This window comes from Rhopalosiphum maidis, chromosome 1, assembly GCF_003676215.2.
Source record: "Rhopalosiphum maidis isolate BTI-1 chromosome 1, ASM367621v3, whole genome shotgun sequence".
Classification (NCBI taxonomy): domain Eukaryota; kingdom Metazoa; phylum Arthropoda; class Insecta; order Hemiptera; family Aphididae; genus Rhopalosiphum; species Rhopalosiphum maidis.
Window position 1 is genome coordinate 66,963,860 of NC_040877.1, and position 21,496 is coordinate 66,985,355.

General features: G+C 27.0%; 2 protein-coding genes across 3 annotated transcripts in view; one reads left to right on the plus strand and one right to left on the minus strand.

Moving 5' to 3' along the window:
• LOC113549979 (FGGY carbohydrate kinase domain-containing protein) overlaps nucleotides 1–8,042 on the minus strand; it is a 27,495-nt gene extending 19,453 nt beyond the window's left edge. Inside the window, exon 1 of one of the 2 annotated variants that reach the window (XM_026951535.1) lies at nucleotides 7,887–8,042. The gene's annotated coding sequence lies outside the window, so the exon portion shown is untranslated. Of the gene's footprint in view, nucleotides 1–2,409; nucleotides 2,552–7,886 lie in introns of those variants that run through there. The other variant, XM_026951534.1, reaches the window with a different exon arrangement.
• On the plus strand, nucleotides 7,056–21,005 carry LOC113549981 (ecdysone 20-monooxygenase). The gene is made up of 11 exons (XM_026951539.1): nucleotides 7,056–7,257; nucleotides 11,520–11,654; nucleotides 14,342–14,473; nucleotides 15,837–16,035; nucleotides 16,333–16,523; nucleotides 16,604–16,799; nucleotides 16,869–17,025; nucleotides 20,131–20,297; nucleotides 20,371–20,449; nucleotides 20,525–20,722; nucleotides 20,788–21,005. The coding sequence occupies exons 2-11, from the start codon at nucleotides 11,522–11,524 to the stop codon at nucleotides 20,893–20,895; spliced, it is 1,560 nt and encodes a 519-aa protein (XP_026807340.1). The 5' UTR covers nucleotides 7,056–7,257; nucleotides 11,520–11,521; the 3' UTR covers nucleotides 20,896–21,005.
• The last annotated feature ends 491 nt before the right edge of the window (nucleotides 21,006–21,496 follow it).

The window sequence follows — 21,496 nt, forward strand, 5'->3', positions numbered from 1 at the left end:
TATTATCACTATGTTTGGCTGAAGCATCGGGTACTTAAAATAAATGGCGTATAAACCCAGAAATTTGTTATGAATGGGGGAGATTCCAACTATCAATAATTAATTTTTTTTATTTGGTCTCCTGCACAGAAAAGTGTAGTTTACTCATAATTTATAAACATGTTTTATTTACCTATTAAGCAAAAATCTAGTAAATGTATGTAATAAATAATATTTTAGTGGGTAGTATTAAAATAAACGATAATATTTTGATAATTTATTATATTTAGGTACACTAAAATTAATAATTGTTAAAAACTTAAAAGTACCTGTTAAAAACTAACATCTAATAAGTCAATAGTAAGCAATGAATTATAAATAAAAAAATGCAAAAAATATCACGGCTATAGATACAGGTATTATAATTTTAAATATAATGATTCGTTAAAAGTATGTTGTACTTGATTGTGTTTCGGTGTATACTAACGAATAATATAACAAATTTTACGTTCAAAATAATATAGTTTATTTTGCTATTTTTAATGTTACATTTACCTATTATAACATTATTAACATTTAATGATTAGAATATCTATAGGTATCAACGTATTTTTTTTTTATATGTTCATTTAAAAACGAATTATATGAGCATTTTAAAATGGTAAATTTATAATATTATTATATCATTTTATGCATTACATGATTTCCTTATTAGACTAAATTGTATGAGAATGAAATTTTTTTTTTTTTTTTTATTAATTAATCCACGACAACAAAGGCCATTGGATGGTTTTTTATTCATTTGTAGAGTGGAGGAACGGTAAGTTGAAACACGTTTTTTTTTGTATATGTGGCAAGGATTTGTCACTAAAATCCCGGGTGGTCATCCATCCGGGAGCTAGCAACACCGGCCGATACGTACACTCAGAGCGTTTCCGCAGTTGAGTGTACGATCGCACCACACCAAGCCACATGATGATGAAAAAATTGTTTTACGCTGAAACTTGAAATTTCGTTTGAAACCTACCGGCCCCCCGAGCACAACTCTGCCAACAGTTAGTCCAGAAGATGAATAGTTTAGATAGTGCATATATTCTCCATTAATCCATAACGTCAACACATAGAAGTATTTATTTAGGATTCATACTACGACAGTTTTAAAAGGACGTTACATATGTTATCTCCGCGTTTCACGGAGTATAACATGGCAAATTTGTGTTCTGCAGTTACAATTTTGTGTTGTTAATTTTAATATTAGAAAGAATTAATAAATTATCAAACTATTCAAACTTAAAAGTAAAAATATTATTTAGGATATCTCACATAGGTTTTTGATTGATAGTAAATTTTAAAGCGGATTTTGAGTACTTATTTTATTAAAACCGTGATGTCTAACACGTAATTATAAATTTATAACTCATTTTAAAATATAAATATCCATATAATTTTATGAGGCACTCTAAATAATATTTATTTAGTAAAGTTTGATGAATGGTTAATTCACTCTAACATGAAATTTTAACTGCAGTAGATAGTGATGACCTTAAGTCTTTAACGGCCGATAACCAATATAAATCGGTGGTGATCGAATCATTGAAAGTGTAAAACGTCGATATATTTGTTTCACTAGTATTACACAAGTTATTATCCTCGGATATTATGTATTTAAACTCTAATCGTGTTATCGTAGGTTTACTACATATACTATTACGTGCTATCAAGTTACAATCAACCATATGGAAGACAATTACGCTAGGCGATAAACTATAAATTAATTATACGATAACGCACAATATGTATACAAGTTGTATAAGTGTTATAACAACACATTATCTATATGATTTATTTATCCATTAAATCAGTTCTATTTAAACTGTTAAACTTAAAATTTAAATTTGATTTTTGCAGATTATAGTTATAGTTTAGTAGGAAAACTACGGCAGTACATGTTATTTAACTTGTTCGTACGCTATTTCCATAAAATAGAATAATTGTATAACGTATTTCGATTATATCATAACATAAAATATACATTTACGTTAATAATAAATCTTAGGGACTGTTAATGCACATTAAATCTATAAGAAATCAAGTCAAATTTGTATTTTCAAACAATATATGATTAATAATTAAAAAGTATCACATAGGTAATATAACATATTCTATTAAAATATTTTTGTAATAAATTATTTTAATATTGAGATATTCAGATACAGAATAATAAAAATATAAAATAATATGATTAAGTAATGTTTGTTTTAAAATTTGCATATAATATTCAAACTATAACAGCTTTACGTGCAGCATAGAGTATAAATTATAGACAATACTTATGAAAATAGATAATTATATAATTATTTACATTTAGCTTAACTATAAATTATTAAACACTTTAAAAAGTATAAATAAAAAATAAAAATATTTACTTACAATAACACAATTATAACCGTAATAATATCGTATTACAAAATACCGTGAGGGTCGATGTACAGGTACGTTGATGGTTAATGACACTGCAGAGTAAGAACAATTGTACTATACATTCACAAGCAGTGTATGCAAAAACAACTGACTTTCAATCAAATCACTGCTGACAAACTTAAAAAACTGCTATTTGGCCTGATAAGAGTTAAATGGTACAGTTCAATGTCCGATAAAAATATGAAGCACAACTAAATATTTAGACGTTCGTGTAATCAATAATAATCACTGAATTAATTTATTATTGCCATTATCATTTTTGTTATTTTTTCATGAGCATTTGAAGTATAATTGTTTGTATTTACACGGAAAGCTTAATTACAGGATCATTCATAAAAATCATAAGTCTGGTATGTGAATTCCGTACATATATAAAATATTTTTAATTTTACCTTCATACTAATTGGAATTTTAGTTCATAGCTATGTCTTACGTAATATGTTCACAGAAGACAGAAAGCGTTAACATAAAATAACTTTATCTTCAAACGATTATATTTGTTATAAATTTATAACTCAACAACATAGAAGTTAAAAAAAACAATTTGCACTAATTTCAAGCTATATTTAGTATTTATATTATAAATCTTATTATACATTTTTGTAGTATAGATATAGTAATAATTAATGATATAATAGATACGTTATTTTTGGCAAAAATTAGTTTCAAATATTCTTAGAAATAGAGGTTGACACAATGACACACCGTTTTTAGCTCAAAATTAATTTGCTCATGAAATGGAATAAACATTAAATTCAAATATTACCCATTCATTAATTGAGTCAATATTATATATTATGTAATATAAAATAATAAAAAGTGCAATTTTACTATTACATTACTTTTGTTCAATAATAGTAAAGCTATAGAACGTCGGACGAGTGGCAACGAATACAAAATACATTTTATTTCTTTAATGAAAATGTTATGATTATATTGTGATGTGATGTAATAATAAACAATAATAATATATCAATATTTCATACAAAATATATAATAATTTAATAATTACCTATTGCTCCGTTAGCTTCTGTCTTCAAATACAGTCATATATAGTCATTTATTGAAAAAATAAAACAAAAATTATAATTCAAATATTTTAAATGCATATAAATGGTTTAAAACTAGTTTTGATATTAATTTTTATGACAGTTTCATTTTGTATAGAAAATTATAAAGTAACAGTAGAATGTTTCAAGTTTCTATTATTCGTATATATTTTGAATTGCAACAAAATTATTAACATTGTTTTTAAGAGAACTTCGTTTTACATTTAAATATTCAATGTTCTTAAAATTTGAATATCGATCACTCGCATAAAAAAAATGTTTTAGCCTTTTAAGAAAAAATTTCGATTTAAAGAGTTTTTAAAACGTGTGTACGTAATATATTATAGTTTTTAATTATTATATAGTTATATATAGTATATACATATAAATACATGTGTATTCTTATTATTTAAAAATTATGATTAAAATGTGGTTAATAATTTTCACATACGATATCACCGTAGGTACACGCTTAACTGATCGATTGCAACATTCGCAACTGATAATACCGAATGTAATGAAAATAAACCGAATGAAAAATACAATAATATACATAATAAACGCGATTAGGCTAAATTACCAAAACGCACAAGTATATTAGACAAATTATTATAAAAATTATTAATCATTACCTGTCTATAATCGGAATTTAGAATGTTATCTACTCAAGTTATCTATAGTTTTTCTTTCGAGTACCTAATCGAGGTTTTCGCAAGGGAATAGCATTTATTTTGACTTATCGAGGTTCCACTACATTTTCTAACTTTTCACTCACAAATAAATATTTTTATTTAACTTATATATATTGAAAAAGAGGAAATTTCAAATATTTAGACATAAATTCTAATTAATTTTTTTATATCATATTTACAAAATTCCTATATAAATATTAGGTGAAAAATGTAAGTCTAGAAGTATTCGTTTTTAATTAAACAAAAATAAATAAATAAAATTGGATTTGTCAAAAACTTCATTGTTTATTATTTAGACATTAAATTTGTGATAGTTATTAAAAAAATATCAAGGTAATTTAAGATTATAGACTTCTTATGAATATAGTGAAAATAAATTATTAAATAGGTATACAGATAATACTATTGATTATAAATAAGTATTTAGAATCAATGTTAATATTAACTAATTCAATGGCATTGGCATTGCTAGTGTAGGGTATTTCTATATTGATGACAGTCGGTACATCACATTATGTATACTCATACAGTTAAACAATTATGTTTCATTTCCATTTTTCAACATACAAAATTAGGCTACTCTCGAATAATATATTTATATAGGTGTGACAGAATTATGGTATAAGTAATTAAACAAAATTATAAAGACATAAAAGCTACAGGTCAACATAATATGCGTAATATTTATTTTCTTAATGATAACAATTTAAAACTGCATAAAATCATTGATTTTATCTTCACCGGAAAAAATGTTATTGGTTTATATACAAGTATTTATTAATTTATTTTTTAATTAAAAAACAAAAATTAAATATATGTTTTGTAAATACTATTTAAAATTTATACTTGCATAGCACAATAAGTAAGATTTAACAAAAATGATTTTAATGCATAAAAAGTATCTTTATTTAATTTTTTTTTAATTATTTTAATTAATGATAGTTTGGCAAATTATAGATTACTGATTACTTCATCTATAATTTCATTGCATATTGATATTTTATCAAAATAAAATGTATATTTTAGTAGATTATATTATATGTAAATCCTAGTCTCGAATAGTCGTCAATTATTACTTTGTACGATTACTTGTAAGACATCTAACCGGACTTAAGGGTGTGAAATAAGTCGTATTATTTGTTTAATTTACATATATATATATGTGTGTGTGTGTGTGTGTGTGTACGAATACATATACAAAAAGAATAAGGTTTTATTGAAATTATACATATATGTATATGTACTGCATACACACATACACAAACACACACATACTCGCTATACTCGCGTCATTTCCAAGTCACCTAGACAACAGGCGCGTTTGATTAATGAACTAACAACCCCTGCACATGTTGAAAGGATTAAATCCAACGACGTCTGGTCTTTTTTTCCTATTCAATAAAGTAATAATCGTCGAAAATCCGATGGGACTGCTGACATTTTATTGTGATGTGTCGACATGACCATATAAAAATAATAACAACAATAATATATTCATGTGCTTACACACACGAAAATAATATTAAAATATGAAAACCCCTAACCGAAACCTAACCGATTACTATGTTATTTTTTCGTGTAACATAAAAAGGCAATAACGAACAAGTATTATCATAAGCATAAGCACGTATGGTATTCGATTATTACAAAGAATGTTCATTAGATTGAGTATCAGCTATTCCAATCTCATGTCTAACTAATGTTATGTTGTGGTCTTATGGAAATGGTTAATTAATTTCAGAGACACTGGTAAATTAATAACAAACAATAATGACTAAAAAAAAAAAAAAAAATGTAATCAAGACTTGGAGTATCTAAATATCCAACATATAGATTTGTCTGAATAATGCAATTACCTGCCGTATGCACCTCAAATTGGAAGACACAACAGATAATAAATTAATTATTTATTAATAATAAAATGTACAACTATGATATAGTATATCCCTCTCCCTTTCTAAAAAACTAAACAAAACAATAAAGACCATATAATTTAAATATGGCAAAGGTCATAAGGGTTGCAACATTAAGAAAAGAATCAATTACTTTTATCTATCATAAACAGTAACATGAATTAAATTTTCATTTCTTAACCTTTTAATTTTGCTTTGTTTGTGACTACTTCATGTTCTTTAATGGAAAAAGGAATTTCTATAAATAACTACAACACATCTATTTTATGATTGAAGTATATTACTACACATTGATATTATAAGACGTAAAATGCGAGAGTATGTGTGTAACAAGTATGATCTCAGCAATACACAGTATATATTGTATTTTTATGTCGTGTGTTGTTTATATATAGCTAGGTGGTTGATTCAATAGTGCAATTTTATTTATTCGATTATTGGTGTTACTACTGTTACTTATCAGAAATGTGTCATCACAAATTATAAAAAAATGCATTTACTTTTGTATTACACGGATACAAATTAAATATATCATAATGTGTTTGTATTCTGTAATTTTCATTTTGTCATTGACTTATAAATTATGTATTATATAATTGCGTTATACTATTAGTATAAAATATATTCATTTCATACAAATTTACAAATTATAATATAATATTCGTATATACGTGTGTATGTGTGTATATGTGTGTGTGACTAATTTTCGCATCAAACATTTCTCGACAAATAATGATCTAGTGGGGTTGTAAGCGCCCGGCAATGCACGAAATAGATTCGGGCAGTTGTATTGGTGGTGGGCGACGCGACCTTGGCGCGAAGTTAAAGGAAGTCGTTATGATGGTGGAAGAAAAAATATAAGGAAGAATGCGCTAGTGTACAAATGTCTGTACAACTTGAATCTTGGTATACGATATATAACGACGGTGCGCCTCCAGAGTCGTCTTATAGTCCGTCTTGCTCTCAGTGCGGTTTACGTACGATCGACGGCACGCGCGAAGAACGGTACCTACCTACCTATGTTCACATTTCCGATGGATTTTCGTGCGGTCTCAAAGAATACGAACAAACCGTAACCAACGAGTATTTACGTATCGAATGCGGACGAGCGTGAAAAACGTGCACGTATTAGACGCTTAACGAGTGAGTACAAACTATATTGTATACATATTTATAGCCACAAAGGTGTAACTATAAATTATAATATACAAAGAATATATAACGTCATTGTATTTCTTTCTCTTCGGAACAATTATACGAAATTCGTTTTTTTTTTTTTTTATTGTTAAAATTTAACTCTTACATATTTACTACCCGATGCAAATTATTTCCATCCCATTCACGCAAAACAACCGATCGTATATACGCGCGTATATAAATAATAAATTTTACTCTTTTGCCGAACAGTAGAAAACGTGTATATAGAAACGGTTCACGAGGCCTGTGCACAACGAGATTAGCACATCGCGCGATTATCTGTATGTCTAGCTGTCTAGGTAAATAATACATATTGTAATTAGGTATGAGTTGTAACACGTCCAGTAGCGCCAGGACTATAGTCGCTCACGACGTGTGTGTATACTAGCTATATATATATATATATATATATATATATACGTCAGACAGCAATAATAATTATTAATGTCTCAAGGTCTTGTACGCGCTTATCTCGTGGCTTACAATTCGTTTTTTATGTGTTGTTCTTGTACTGACGGTTTTAAGTTACCTATTGGTACAACCAATAATAGTGTAAAAAATTGATAAGTACTTACTACAACAGAAAAAAAAACGCACGTGTTTAATCGCCTAATTTGTATTTAAGCTCACGCACGCGCGACGATGACGACGGTTCTTCGACGTGATAACGCGTATGAATGATATTAATATTATGTCTACGAACGTCACGTCGCGTAATCCCGCGTGCAACCCGTTTAATTGACACTTGACGACTGGCTAGTAAATTCTAAATTAATTCCGGTTGTGACGGCGGACAGCTACCGCACCGTCACGCGTCGCGTCGCATATTGTTACGTCTTGTAGTACGAGTACTCGAATTTTAAAGATGTGTCATACGTGTATTATTGGAACTTCATCTTCGGGAAAGGGGTATTCATTTTTTAAGCATGAACCAAATCAAAAGGCTTTGTTTTCGTATACACATGGGTGCTATTGTAATGTATAAGAAACACAATATTTTTGTTTCTAATTATTAACTTATCTACAGATCATCTTTTTGATTTATAATATAAAAATATATTATTTTCCATTTTAATGAATTTTGGATGACATCTTCGATTGCATTTTTATTTTTCTATGAATATTTAGTAACTTCAAACCAGGGTTGTCTTCAGTATAAGGGTTTACCAAAAAAAAAAAAAAAACTACCAAGTAGATAATAATCGCGTGGTGATTGTTCCATCGTTCCCCATAAATATGTGCCTTAAACGGATCTAGGGAGACTCGGGGGCTAAGAAGAACTCTACCAAATATAAAATTAACCTCACAAAACTCACACTGTGCTCTATAATTTCAGTAATATATTTATAAGCCTTCAACTATGTTTATAAAGCTACGTTTATGAATGTACAATAACAATTTAGTCATTTAGTTTTAAAATGTTTAAGCTTGTCATTAGATTTTTAACAATGTTTTCCGATTAGAATTTAACTAAAAAATAAAAATTAAATATAGTCGACTCGCGGTTGTGATCATCTATACTATAGTTATTATAGAAACACCAGAGAAATGTTTACATTATCGCATTGATATATTAAACATATGGGTATGGCTTCGGATCTTCAATAAACATACAAATAACGAAGGGAGAAACGAAGGTTCTCTCACGCACAGAAACTTCTGAGCGACAAAGAAACCAACAATTTAAGTAAGAGAGAAACGAGATGTAACAGTATTGCGGTTAACAATGGTACCAGTTGTGTTGGCTTATAGATTTTTCTACAATGTCACATACATTAGTTTAATATCAATGTATTATCTTAACTTCAGAATATTGCTCAAAGTATCTACGTGCAACACGATTTTTTGGAATACGTATACATGCAAATGTAAACAAAATTTTTTGTTTATTGATTATTTACCAATTAAGTATTGTATTTGATTTATTTAAGCTTTATCAAAGGCTTATCTTTGTATTTTAATTGGTTAATAAAATTATTATTGTAAATTATATGAAGGTATTTTAATGAATCCAAAAATAATTTATATAAACACATGACATATTTGGAAGTATACTAAAAATGATTAAGATTAGGTATTAGTGACATTATACAAATATAAAATATGTAGGTAAGTTTGGTATAAAGATATAATATTATTATTCCTATCCGAGAATGTATATTTTTATAAAATATTTCAATTATGAATGTCTGGTCAAAAAAGTATAATGCTTATACAGTATTTTATAGAACATAAACTATTTATAGTTTAATATAATAATAAATTCATTAATATCATATTGTAATATGTTTAATTTTAATTATTAATTAATTTATATAAGCGCATTACCAATTATTACTAATTTTAATACTTCATAAATTTGGAATTTAATCGACTTTGCTATTCTTTTTTTGGGCGCTAGTCGTTTCCACCAAAATGAAAAGGTTTGATTTTCGTTTCCGTCAAATCTATTTCTACCTTTCTGTTTAAATTATAGTTTGAGAACCATTTAGAGTTACCCAAGAGCTACCACGAGGAGGCGGTTATCATTGACCCCCAAGAAATTGTTTAAATTAATTTTCATTTAAGTTCAACATTTTGAATTTAAATTAAATTTATACCCATCGATCATTTTTTACCACATTTACTAGTTATAAATTCCATTACAAAAAAAAATATACAAATTTCAATAAATATGTATATTATTGGAGATTCACACAGCAGCTACCATCGTAATACTCGTAATTTCGTCATTGTTTTCACAGTACTCACAGATCCGATCACAGAACTCCGATCCCGATAACACAGACACCACACACTATCTAGACGAGATATAGGTTTGTTCAATTTATGTATTTTTTTAATTTTAATAGATAGGAATTACTACGCGTAAAATCAATTATCCTCAACAACAAATGGTTTATTTCGAATCTCTACATACATCGATGATCGATAGCATTGCAAATAAACTAGGGATTCTCAAACTCCATCTCAATAATATTGGTAGAAATAAATTTGGTGGAAACGAAAATTGCACTTTTTTCGTTCGGGCGGAAATTATGACCGCCCGTTTTTTTTACTGAGGAATATACAATCCAAGTAACAGGGTAGAATTTTGTAGATGGTAGAATCAATAAATTATTTTAAAACCACTTGTATTGGCAGAATTGAAATACATTTGACTAGTTAAGTGGAATTTTTAGAAACGTCCATTTGAAATATAATATTTCAATAAATTATATAAGACTACTTAAGCCGAATTCAAGTTATACTGTGTTGTGTTTTGTTACATATTTATAACACTTAAACTTACAAAATGTTGGTAACACGTTATCTATACGACTATACAGAATGAACATATTGAACACACTTGACACGGTATAGTACTACAGGCTATTGTGTCAACCTTTGTAAATATTTACTGAATTTTTTTAATACATTATGACAGTTTAGTGATAATATACATTTAAAAGCAAGAAACTTGTGTCAAAAGTTGGAAGTTTAATAAATAAATACAAATTAAAATGGGTTATTAGCGTGTTATGGCTTGTGTGATGTGTTATGTTTCATTTAACTAATTAAAAATTAGTAGTAAAGACAATATATAGTCGAAATGTGTAATATCATGTGGTATTTATTTCGAATTTAATGTTTCCGTGAGTTAATAACTGTTTTGTTTAACCACTAACTAGAATAAATGTGAACATAATTATTTTTCGTATTTAATTTTTTTTTAGTAATACGCTGTGAACGGGTAAATAAGTATATAGTATAATACTCGGATAGAAAATATTTTTAACGGATAAATACTATTTTGGATTTATTTAGTTAAAGTTTTGCAAAAATGGGTTTTTAGTTTTGTTCAAAATAGGTTCTTATCGTAGTAGCAGAAAAACGTAATTTAATCGTAACACGTTTAAATGTTTAATAAAAATAAATGTTTATAATAATAAATAATAATAATAACAAATATTACAATACATTTATACATAATAATCAATAATATCATTATTATATACATGAAAGCGAATTACGTACCTGTATAATCATTCTTATCGTAATTTCATACTGACCTCTCTTTATAATTGCGTACCAAACGAATGTTCATGATTTTTTTTTTATGTCGGTTTCAATCCAATTAACAATATATTTTACATTAACCATGTTTAACTTTGATGTGCGTCAGCGTATAGTGCTAAAACCGCTTAAATAATTGTTATTATTCGCAGGTATGGTGCTACAGAAGAAATATTGGACCAAAATCGAAGGTGCCTGTTGCATATTAGTCGCATGCATCACGGCCCTGATTAAACTTGTGTTGAAGTTCATCATTGGGACTTATTTGGATTTAAAAAATCAGCCCGGTAAGTCTAATTAGTTTTAATATTGGCGAGTTATATATGTGAATCTATTTCTTTGTAATTTTTTTATTTTTTTTAAAAAAAATAAGACTTATTTCACCTTATCTATAGCTAAGGGTTTATTGTAAAAACGTTGTTTAATATTATCGAGTTACTGTAATGCTGCTGTGTAGATGCAATTAACTTGAGTTTTAGCTGTAGGTATATTTTCACATAAAAACAAGTACATTTTTAATAATTTAATTACAATATTTAATTTGTATACTTTTAGATTGGTTTATGGGTTTATAAATTGTAATGAAATTATTTGTAATTTAAATTTAGTGTGTACTTATTTACTATACTTTTTATGTAAGTTTCAACCAAATATTTTCTGACAGTGTCGTTAATAAATAATAAATGGTTAAAAATATCATGTTTCTTTAAGAACTTTATAGATAATAAAAAGATTTCCTTGTTTATTGTTTGTTCATGAACATTTTTTCAATGGTTCTTGACATTGAAAACATTTCAATATTGTAGCCCATTTCGATAACATTGTTTATAAACATTGATGCACCTAAGTCATGTCCGAAGTCAAGCAATAACTTACACCATTCTGAAGTCATAATAAGGCATAAGCTATATTAATGTTTGGTAAGACACAATTTATCACTAATTGTAATATAAATATATTATATTTATATGCTATATCTATATGTACTAAAATAGAATTTTTCATTTTTCGAAAATATTATTGGCAATTTTTCATTTCAGTAAAATGATCATATTTTATATTTAAGAAACTCAATAAGGTTAGTTATGAATAAAATCAATCAACTTTATTAAAAATAATCCATGTTAAAGTACAATTATGATTCTTAAAAAACGATATTTTCAATTATTCTCCAATTCAAGGTTTTTTCAATTCTACTTACGCTCATTTGTAACAAAGTAATTAAATAAATGACGACCAAATAATATTTTCTAAGTTTATTTAGTATCTTAAATATGTGTATATTTATAGATTATACATGGATCTTAGTTAAGAAACACTTAAGCAGTTAAGCTAGACTAGTTAGAGATTGTTAATAATATAGAATTTTTGGAAATGGATCCGCTATGTATCTAGACGTCTGATATTTCGGGTTCAGTGGACCTTTAATTGTGGTATATTTCTGAGTGAAGAAGACAGGTATAGAATTTGCATTTATTTCTAAGGAAAACTTATATTTATTTTTATACAATATTATATTTATATTATTATTCTCGTAATCTCAATTTAGTAGGTTAAACTAATTTTGCATCAATGCATCACGAACATTATCTAGACCTAATTTTTTTTCTCAAACAAATAAATTTATATCATCTAATTAAAATAAATAAATAAATAATGTCATTTAATTTTAAATTTTAACTTATTGTAAAATATCATACAACTAATAACATTTGTTGCTGATGTTTATATCGGATCAATAAAAAAATAGAAATTAAATCAGAAAGGTTGTCAAATAACTGTGCTATTAATATAGTAGGTACTTTATTTATTTATTTTTTAATAAAATAAACTGAAATATATTAATTAAAAATGATAAAAATGTACAATTTTGAATCGATTTTAATGAAATAAGTATAACTACAAATAATGCTGTATGATAAATTTATTAATGATTTAACTATCTTAGTACTCTACGTCATAGGTATCTATAAATTATAATTGATATATATATATACAATAAACATATAAAAATGTACCTATATATTATATATCTTAAATCCGATTAACTAAATAATAATAGTAATTATTATTGTATCAACTGGCAAGGGTGATTTTATAGGGGTATGCAGCGCTCCTCACTATGGTAATTAAACCCTTGATAATCTGAATCTATGCTCTATGTGTGTAATATTAAATTGTATGTAAAATACAATTGTATTATATTGGTAAATATTGTATACAAATAATGTTTACAATATAAACGATTACTATAATAATAAAACAAATATTATTAGAAAATAATAATTTGACTGTTATGATTTAACTATGGCTACAAAACTAATTTGGAGCTTAGTAGGTGTATACAATTATGCGTATGTTTATGTGTCTAATTAATAATACTACAAAATGTATCACAATTTCGTTTCTTATTGTCGGGGTGCCGCAAATTGAGCGATTTCTACATTCATGCCTCCTGATTTCTTAACTCCATCAAATTTGCATACGCATTGTTTATTTTACGGATTGAAATTTCTCATATTTTAAATAAATTATAATAATAAAAAAAATTAATAAACCTTGTATTTACAAATTATAATATATTATTATTACGCGAGTATATAACTATTCTTATGAACGTTATGGTCAAATTATCACATTTTATAAAAGTCATAAATCATAATGTATACTGCATAGTCGTAATAAATATTGTTCCTATATATATGCCTTTTTGTACTTGAATAATGAATATTAGGTGTATATACAGAATTAAGTATGACTATAGTTTATAGCGAAAATAATGAAACTTATTTATAGTTCACATAGTTAAGTGTTAAAATAAACTGAGATGTGACAATATTTTCATATCAGACAATAGAGCCAGTTTTAAATTAATATAATAGACGTTTTGGTTTTTGGATCGAGAAAGATTTTTTTGTACAAGGTCAAGGGCTTTATTGCTCGTGTCAATGACATAAATAATTATTTTTTTCAGATGCTCAGCGAAAAATTTATAAAACAGTTGCGGATATTCCAGGACCAAGGTCGTTGCCTGTATTTGGAACCAGATGGATCTATTGGAAATTTGGTTTGTATAAACTGAATGCCGTACATTTAGCATACAAAGGTAAATACGACTACGTACTATAACAATAAAGCGTAGTATAAACACAATAATATGGTTATTTAATTTAGGGCCCACACACGATACACAGTTATATAATCCACATGTTATTGAAGGGAAAAAATTATTATGTATAAAATTAATGTTATATGTACATACAAGTAATGAAATCATAATTTAATACGAATCTTTATGATGATAAAAAATAAGTTTTTATTTAAAATGAAGTAGCAAATTTAAATTCGATTGGTGTACAATGTAATTATCTTATAGTCTTTATTTCCAAATTATTATCTTTAATATTTATATAATACTGTATACACTGAGTTAATTACACACTGTTAATTATTCGAATAATTAATTGAAATTATTTTATATTTAAATGAATAAAATTGCACAGGTTAATCAAAAGCAGTTTAGTTTAAATTAGTAACAACTACAGAATAAATATTCTAAGTTAATGAATAAAAATAATTTAATTCACGTTACTATAATAATTGTTTTGTTTGTACATTTGGTTTATAGTTTTAAATTAAGCACAAAAGACTAATAAATTAGCAGTGGCATGCTTGTAGCCGAACCATATCATCAGGTGGTGCAAAACCAAATTTAGTAGGAGATATTATAAAAAAATATATTAATACTATTTTTAATTTATTTATACAGCTGTATTAGCTGTACATTTCTATATGAAATCCATTAATAACAATGTTATCATAACTCAATATTAATAATACTTTTAAAAAAATAGTTAATTTTGAACATTTTTTGAGGGCTTGCAATAAGAATCTTTTTTTAAATACAAAATAAATAATAAAAATTACGTTAAAGTTTACGCGATTAAATATGTAAATGTTGAATATTTTTTGAAGATTTATCAATGTTTTTTAAATGAATACATCTAAAATTTTCTATTATTTTGCTTGTTAGAATCCATCAAATATTAATGATGCGTCAAAATTTAAGTTTTCAGTCCATTTGGACTCAAACGCCAAAAAAAACAGAGTTAGAAAGCTAGTTATGTTTCATTGATTATCTTTGAGGATTTTCAAGTCGGGTTAAGCAGGAAAATTTCGATTCACAAACTGCTGAGCTACATTCAAATACTTCAACTGTTGCTCTAATTTCAAACACAGCTTTGAATGCTTTTCGTTGTAGTTGTAGATAAAGTTCTAACAAAATATCTAATAACTAAGTAATGTTTCTATTGCCAAATAAATTATCAATAGATAAAATGCGTACCTATTACCTACTGAACCGTTACAGTGTATTTTATACATTTAATACTAACTGTTGGAATACTCATTGCATTATATAAATCGGATAACATCAATAATCACTAATCAGTTTGTTAATAATTTTATAGACATGTTTATCCGGTATGGAGATATTATTTGCGAAGAAGCATTGTGGAACATACCAATTATAAGTGTCAAAGATAGAGATTTTATCGAAAGAGTGCTTCGGCATAGCGGAAAGTACCCTATCCGGCCTCCAAATGAAGTAACGGCGAATTACAGAAAGTCCCGCCCGGATCGCTACACAAATACAGGACTTGTAAATGAGTATGTACTTTTGAATATTGATAAAATTGCTCTCATGGTACTTAATTTTAAATATGAGAATTTGGATTCGTAGCTAAAGTTTATACAATAAGTTTAAAAATGTGCTTGAAAATTGATTTTATATTAAGTATTCAATACGAGTATTAATAATTATTTATATTAATAAATATAAACTGAATGGTAATTATTTAGGTATGTCGTGAGAATTGTATTATGTAAATTCATAAGAGTCATATATAATATTTATTTTATATTAAATAATCTACTAATAATCACAAGTATGTACACGTGTTACAGACAAGGTGAAGTTTGGGCAATGTTAAGAAATAAATTAACACCAGAACTTACTAGTCCTAGAACAATACGACGTTTCTTGCCAGAAGTTAATCAGCTAGCAGACGATTTTATCAACCTGATTTCCCAAGCTAGAGACACCAATAACGAGGTCAAAATATTTGAATCGTATTGTAACAGAATGGGATTGGAAAGTATGTTTAATCGAATAGTGGTGGTAGTCGTCATTAAATAAACAATTTAATCGATTTCCACGATTTGTTGTCCATCATAGGCACGTGTACGTTGATTTTGGGCAGGAGATTCGGATTCTTAGACGGAGACATTAGCGAAACGGCTACGCGTCTGGCAGATTCAGTGACCAGTCAGTTCCGGGCATCTCAAGAAGCGTTTTATGGGCTACCCCTCTGGAAATTAATACCGACAAAGGCGTACAAGGAATTCGTAGCGAGTGAAGACGCTTTATACGAGCAAGTACAACTTGTAGAAAAGCTAAAAATATACAATCCGAATAAACGTTCTTAATTGTTCGAATTTAGAATCGTGTCTGAAATCGTAGACTCAGCACTGATCGATGAGGAACAGTCTTGCACAGACGTACGCAGCGTGTTCGTATCTATACTGCAGGCGTCAGAGCTGGACAACAGAGACAAAAAAGCCGCGATTATCGATTACATCGCCGCTGGAATAAAAACAGTAATATATCATCATATGGGGTACTATTTACGACCATATTTTATAAGCAAACGATAATTTTATGTAATGAATAATAATAGTTTATTTCGTGTGCAGTAGAGTGCAGACATAAATAATAAAGAATATAATACTAGAATTCTAACAAACGGCGAAACAAAAACAATGTATTATAGTGTTAAACCAGTGTAACTCGAACCGTAACGAGCACACGTAACTCCTCCAGGAATGAAAAAGTAGAAAAAAAAAATCTAGGTACGATAAAATATACAGTATATTTCGGTTATTGTGATTACGTCTTAACAGTCATTGGTTATAATTAAATTATATATATATATTATTTATTCATAATATTTATATCATTTAAATCGCAATAACTTTCTTTTAAACTGCTCATTTTGAGACGAAATGTATGGACGAAAATGTTTTCCACTAAGCACTGACTTTTCCGTTTATCATCAATTATAAATATTTATAATATTACCATTGACACAAATAAAGGTGGGGTTTGGAGAATTTAGACCCTCGAAAACTAAGTCAAGTCTTCCCAAATCGAATCACCATCAAGCAAATATAATTTTTTCAATGATTTGAAATTAAATCTAATACAAGTTATTTAAAAAAATATATATTTAAAATTTTGATTTTGTGGTACAGTATTTTTTATAGGTAAATAGGTAATATTGATACAAACTATCCGAACTATTAATTTTCTTTATAAAATATAGAAAGAAAATAATATGACCTGGCTATATAACATTTTATTACAAACATGTGTGTTTGTTAGTTACTCCATTTTATTTAATAGTTTGATTCATATAATAGTTAGGTATTGAATATTTTAATGTAAATTACTTATGTAATGTATCATACATTATGTATATAAGTAATCATTTTTATTTGGGTGTCAATAACGATAATTGATGATGTGGGTGTTACTCCTTACATTTTTTAAAATTAATTTAATAGATGACTTAATTCCTGAAAAAATATTGGGACTATTCTTATTGATTATCATTACTATTATGGTTTTATATTATGAAGATACGTAATATATATATATATCCGATATTTAAAAAAAATAGCTGCATACTAGTTGCGGTCATGGTTGATTTTTTAAATAAGCACATATAAGATATATTAGTAATAGCCACGCTAATTGTAGATAATATATGAGTTGCAGTCACGGTAGACTAAACTTTAAGCTTTTACAGTTATATTGAAATTAATTAAAATATTCAGAATTAAAATTACATATTAGTATCTGCTTAGTAATGAGTATAATTATAACGAGTACCTACTACCTACAAAATTTAATTTGAAATTTGAAAGACCACAGTTTTTAAGTAGTCTAATCTGGAAATTCTTTTTCTATGTACAAGTTCCATGCTTTTACACCGTCACCGTATTTTGTTACGATAATTATAATGCTTAACTTCAGCTGAGCTCAATCGTTGTTATTTTTGAAATATAAAAATACTATATAATTTAGAAATATTTATTTATTTTACACTTTTAACCCATTACTGAGGTCTAAAAGCGCAAAACGAATTTACGTTTTTGGTCTATCGAAAAATAGACTTGTGCTTTTGAATTTCACCGAGATCAATAATTGAATGACTGCATTCAGTAGGTAACCTTTTTTTCGAGTGACCGCAATTAGTATGTAACCTTTTTGTTGGTTGACCGGAGCTAGTACGTAATTTTTAATTTTGACCACAATTAGTAAACACCAAAAATAATAAAAACTGTTTGTTCATATCCACTTTCAGCAAATACTACAATTGCTATTTGAATTTATAAACACATAAAATAGTAAAATTGCGTGTTTGAAACTAAATATAACTAGGGTTTTAATTTTAAAGTATATGCTCTTTTATATGAGATAGAAATCTAATTTTTATACATAAATTATTTTAATGTAATTTTGATTCCAAATAAACCAATTTTTTTTTCCAATTATTTCTGCTGTGGCATTTTAATATGTTTATTGTGCTATAAATTTTATTAATAAAAAAATTTAATTTAATTAACAATAAATATAAAAATATGCTTCTTAGTTCTTAGCTATGTGTGACAGTAAGTACAATTCTCAACCTACTTGTATGTCAAACACGAAATACTGACTTACGGTTATTGATTTCGTTTATCGGTTTGGTTATGAAATGTATTAACTATAATTCTAATCTTATCAATAGATAGACAACGTGCAGTACTTACTCGGTACTCCTATATGTACTTCTATAACATGAAACTTTTCAACACGTAAAAGTGAAAATTTTTACTTCAATCATTTTTACAATAATTAAGTAGTACGTCAGATTTTAATGCCGATGTATGTTCAACATTAGATTCATATATTTCAATGAATAAATTTAATAATAAACATTTTTGCAAATCGTTAACAAAATATTTCAAAAAATCTATTCCTACGATATGAATAGACGTTAAGACAAGGATATTTTGATTCGTGCTGCCAAATACACTGGCAAAAATTCGTGCAACAAACGATTAAAAAATATGGAGATCTATTATTTATAGATAAAACCATGGACTCCGTACGTCGTAATATTGCACAAATAATATAATGGGCACATTAAAACCACGAAATTCAAGTAATATGTTTGTTGTTCACACATCTGGTGATTATATAAAAGCACTTTATCCAAAACGTATACATGTGAATTGTTTTACTTGCTATTCATTTTTAAAATAAATGTACATTTTTTTGTTTTTTTTTTCAAACAATTGTATGTGGTTTTTGTTATTTATTGTGCTTTAAAATCCGAGCCCTACTTATTTTAATTAATTAAAGCAGGGTATATCTTTAGTTTACTGAGTTGTAATGCGAACATTTTGAAAATATTCATAACACTTATAATATATTAATATTTTTCATATGTTTGACGTATTGATGTATAACGTCATATATTTCATAGACATAGCTTAAATTAGTATTCTTAAAATATGTTTTCTATATTTAAGAAACCCTGTGCCCTTAAACGAATGGCTTTGTGCATTTACATTTATATAATATTGACGATAATTCATACCAAGTGAATCAATAATTATAAAAATTTAATCAAGTTTTGTACATACGTTTTGTAGCTGGGAAACACTCTGGTGTTTTTATTGTACTTGGTCGCCAAACATCCGGATGTGCAAGAAAAGATATACAATGAAATATCACTATTGGCTCCGGCAGGTACACCCATTACTGCTGAACATTTACACAAGGCCACATATTTGCACGCGTGTATATCCGAAGCTCACAGGTAAAATCGTGTTAATATTATTATATAAATTAATTGATCATGGACGTTTATTGATTTGTTTTGAATTCTCCAGACTTCTACCCACCGCTCCGTGTATTGCAAGAGTTTTGGAATCGGAAGTCAATTATGAAAATTACCGATTACCGTCAGGGGTAATTATTATAGTGACATATTTTTGTAGAATTTATTATATTATATATGAATACTTAAATTTTTTTTTATTTCAGACTGTCGTGTTATTGCATACGGGATTAGCGTGTTTGGACGATAAAAATTTCAAAGACGCGACTTCGTACAAACCGGAAAGGTGGTTGGACGATTTGACGAAAAAATCACCGTTCTTGGTGGCACCGTTCGGTTGTGGCAAACGAATGTGTCCGGGGAAGCGATTTATAGAATTAGAACTTCAAATTGTCTTAGCAAAGGTTAGCAAAGAATATTTACACCAAGTTAAAAATAACAACTAATAAATTATAATTTTATTTTAAAGATGGTCAAACAATTTCATATCGACTTTAAGGGACAACTGAAAACTGAATTTGAATTTCTTTTGACACCCAGCAACGCAAATTTTATTCTACGAAATAGAAATTGTTGATGTTTTAATATAATTTATTAACCTTAATAATATATAGTACCTGCATAGTTATATTAAATAATAATTAATATTATGACATTAAAATATTTATTTTATTATACTGCTATAAAGTTGACATATCATATTATATATTTTTTAATTCTTGATTATTTATTCATATATATAATTATGTATTATATAAACTATACATTTGTGTTCGTGTGTGTTTTTATAATCATTATAATAAAAATACATATTTGTATAAACGTTAATTAATTAATTTTCATCTCCACCTTCAAATATACGCAAGCAGTTTCTGTCTTTAATAATCCTGTGTTAGTTCTATAGTTAATACTGAATTCCCATTCATAATGTATATATATGTTACGGTATATAACGTTAAAAGAAAAATAACGTTACTCGTCGGCCATTAACATTATTTACATACAAATGTGGAAATTATCGTTATTTTCTAGCGAATAATGTTAATAATCAACTACACGGGTAACTATTGCTTTATAGCATATTATATGCACGTGAATTTCAAATAACATTTATTGAAAAATGATGTAAGAATTTTTAAAAAGAGCAACAATGTATTGTTATTATTATAATTTATTTA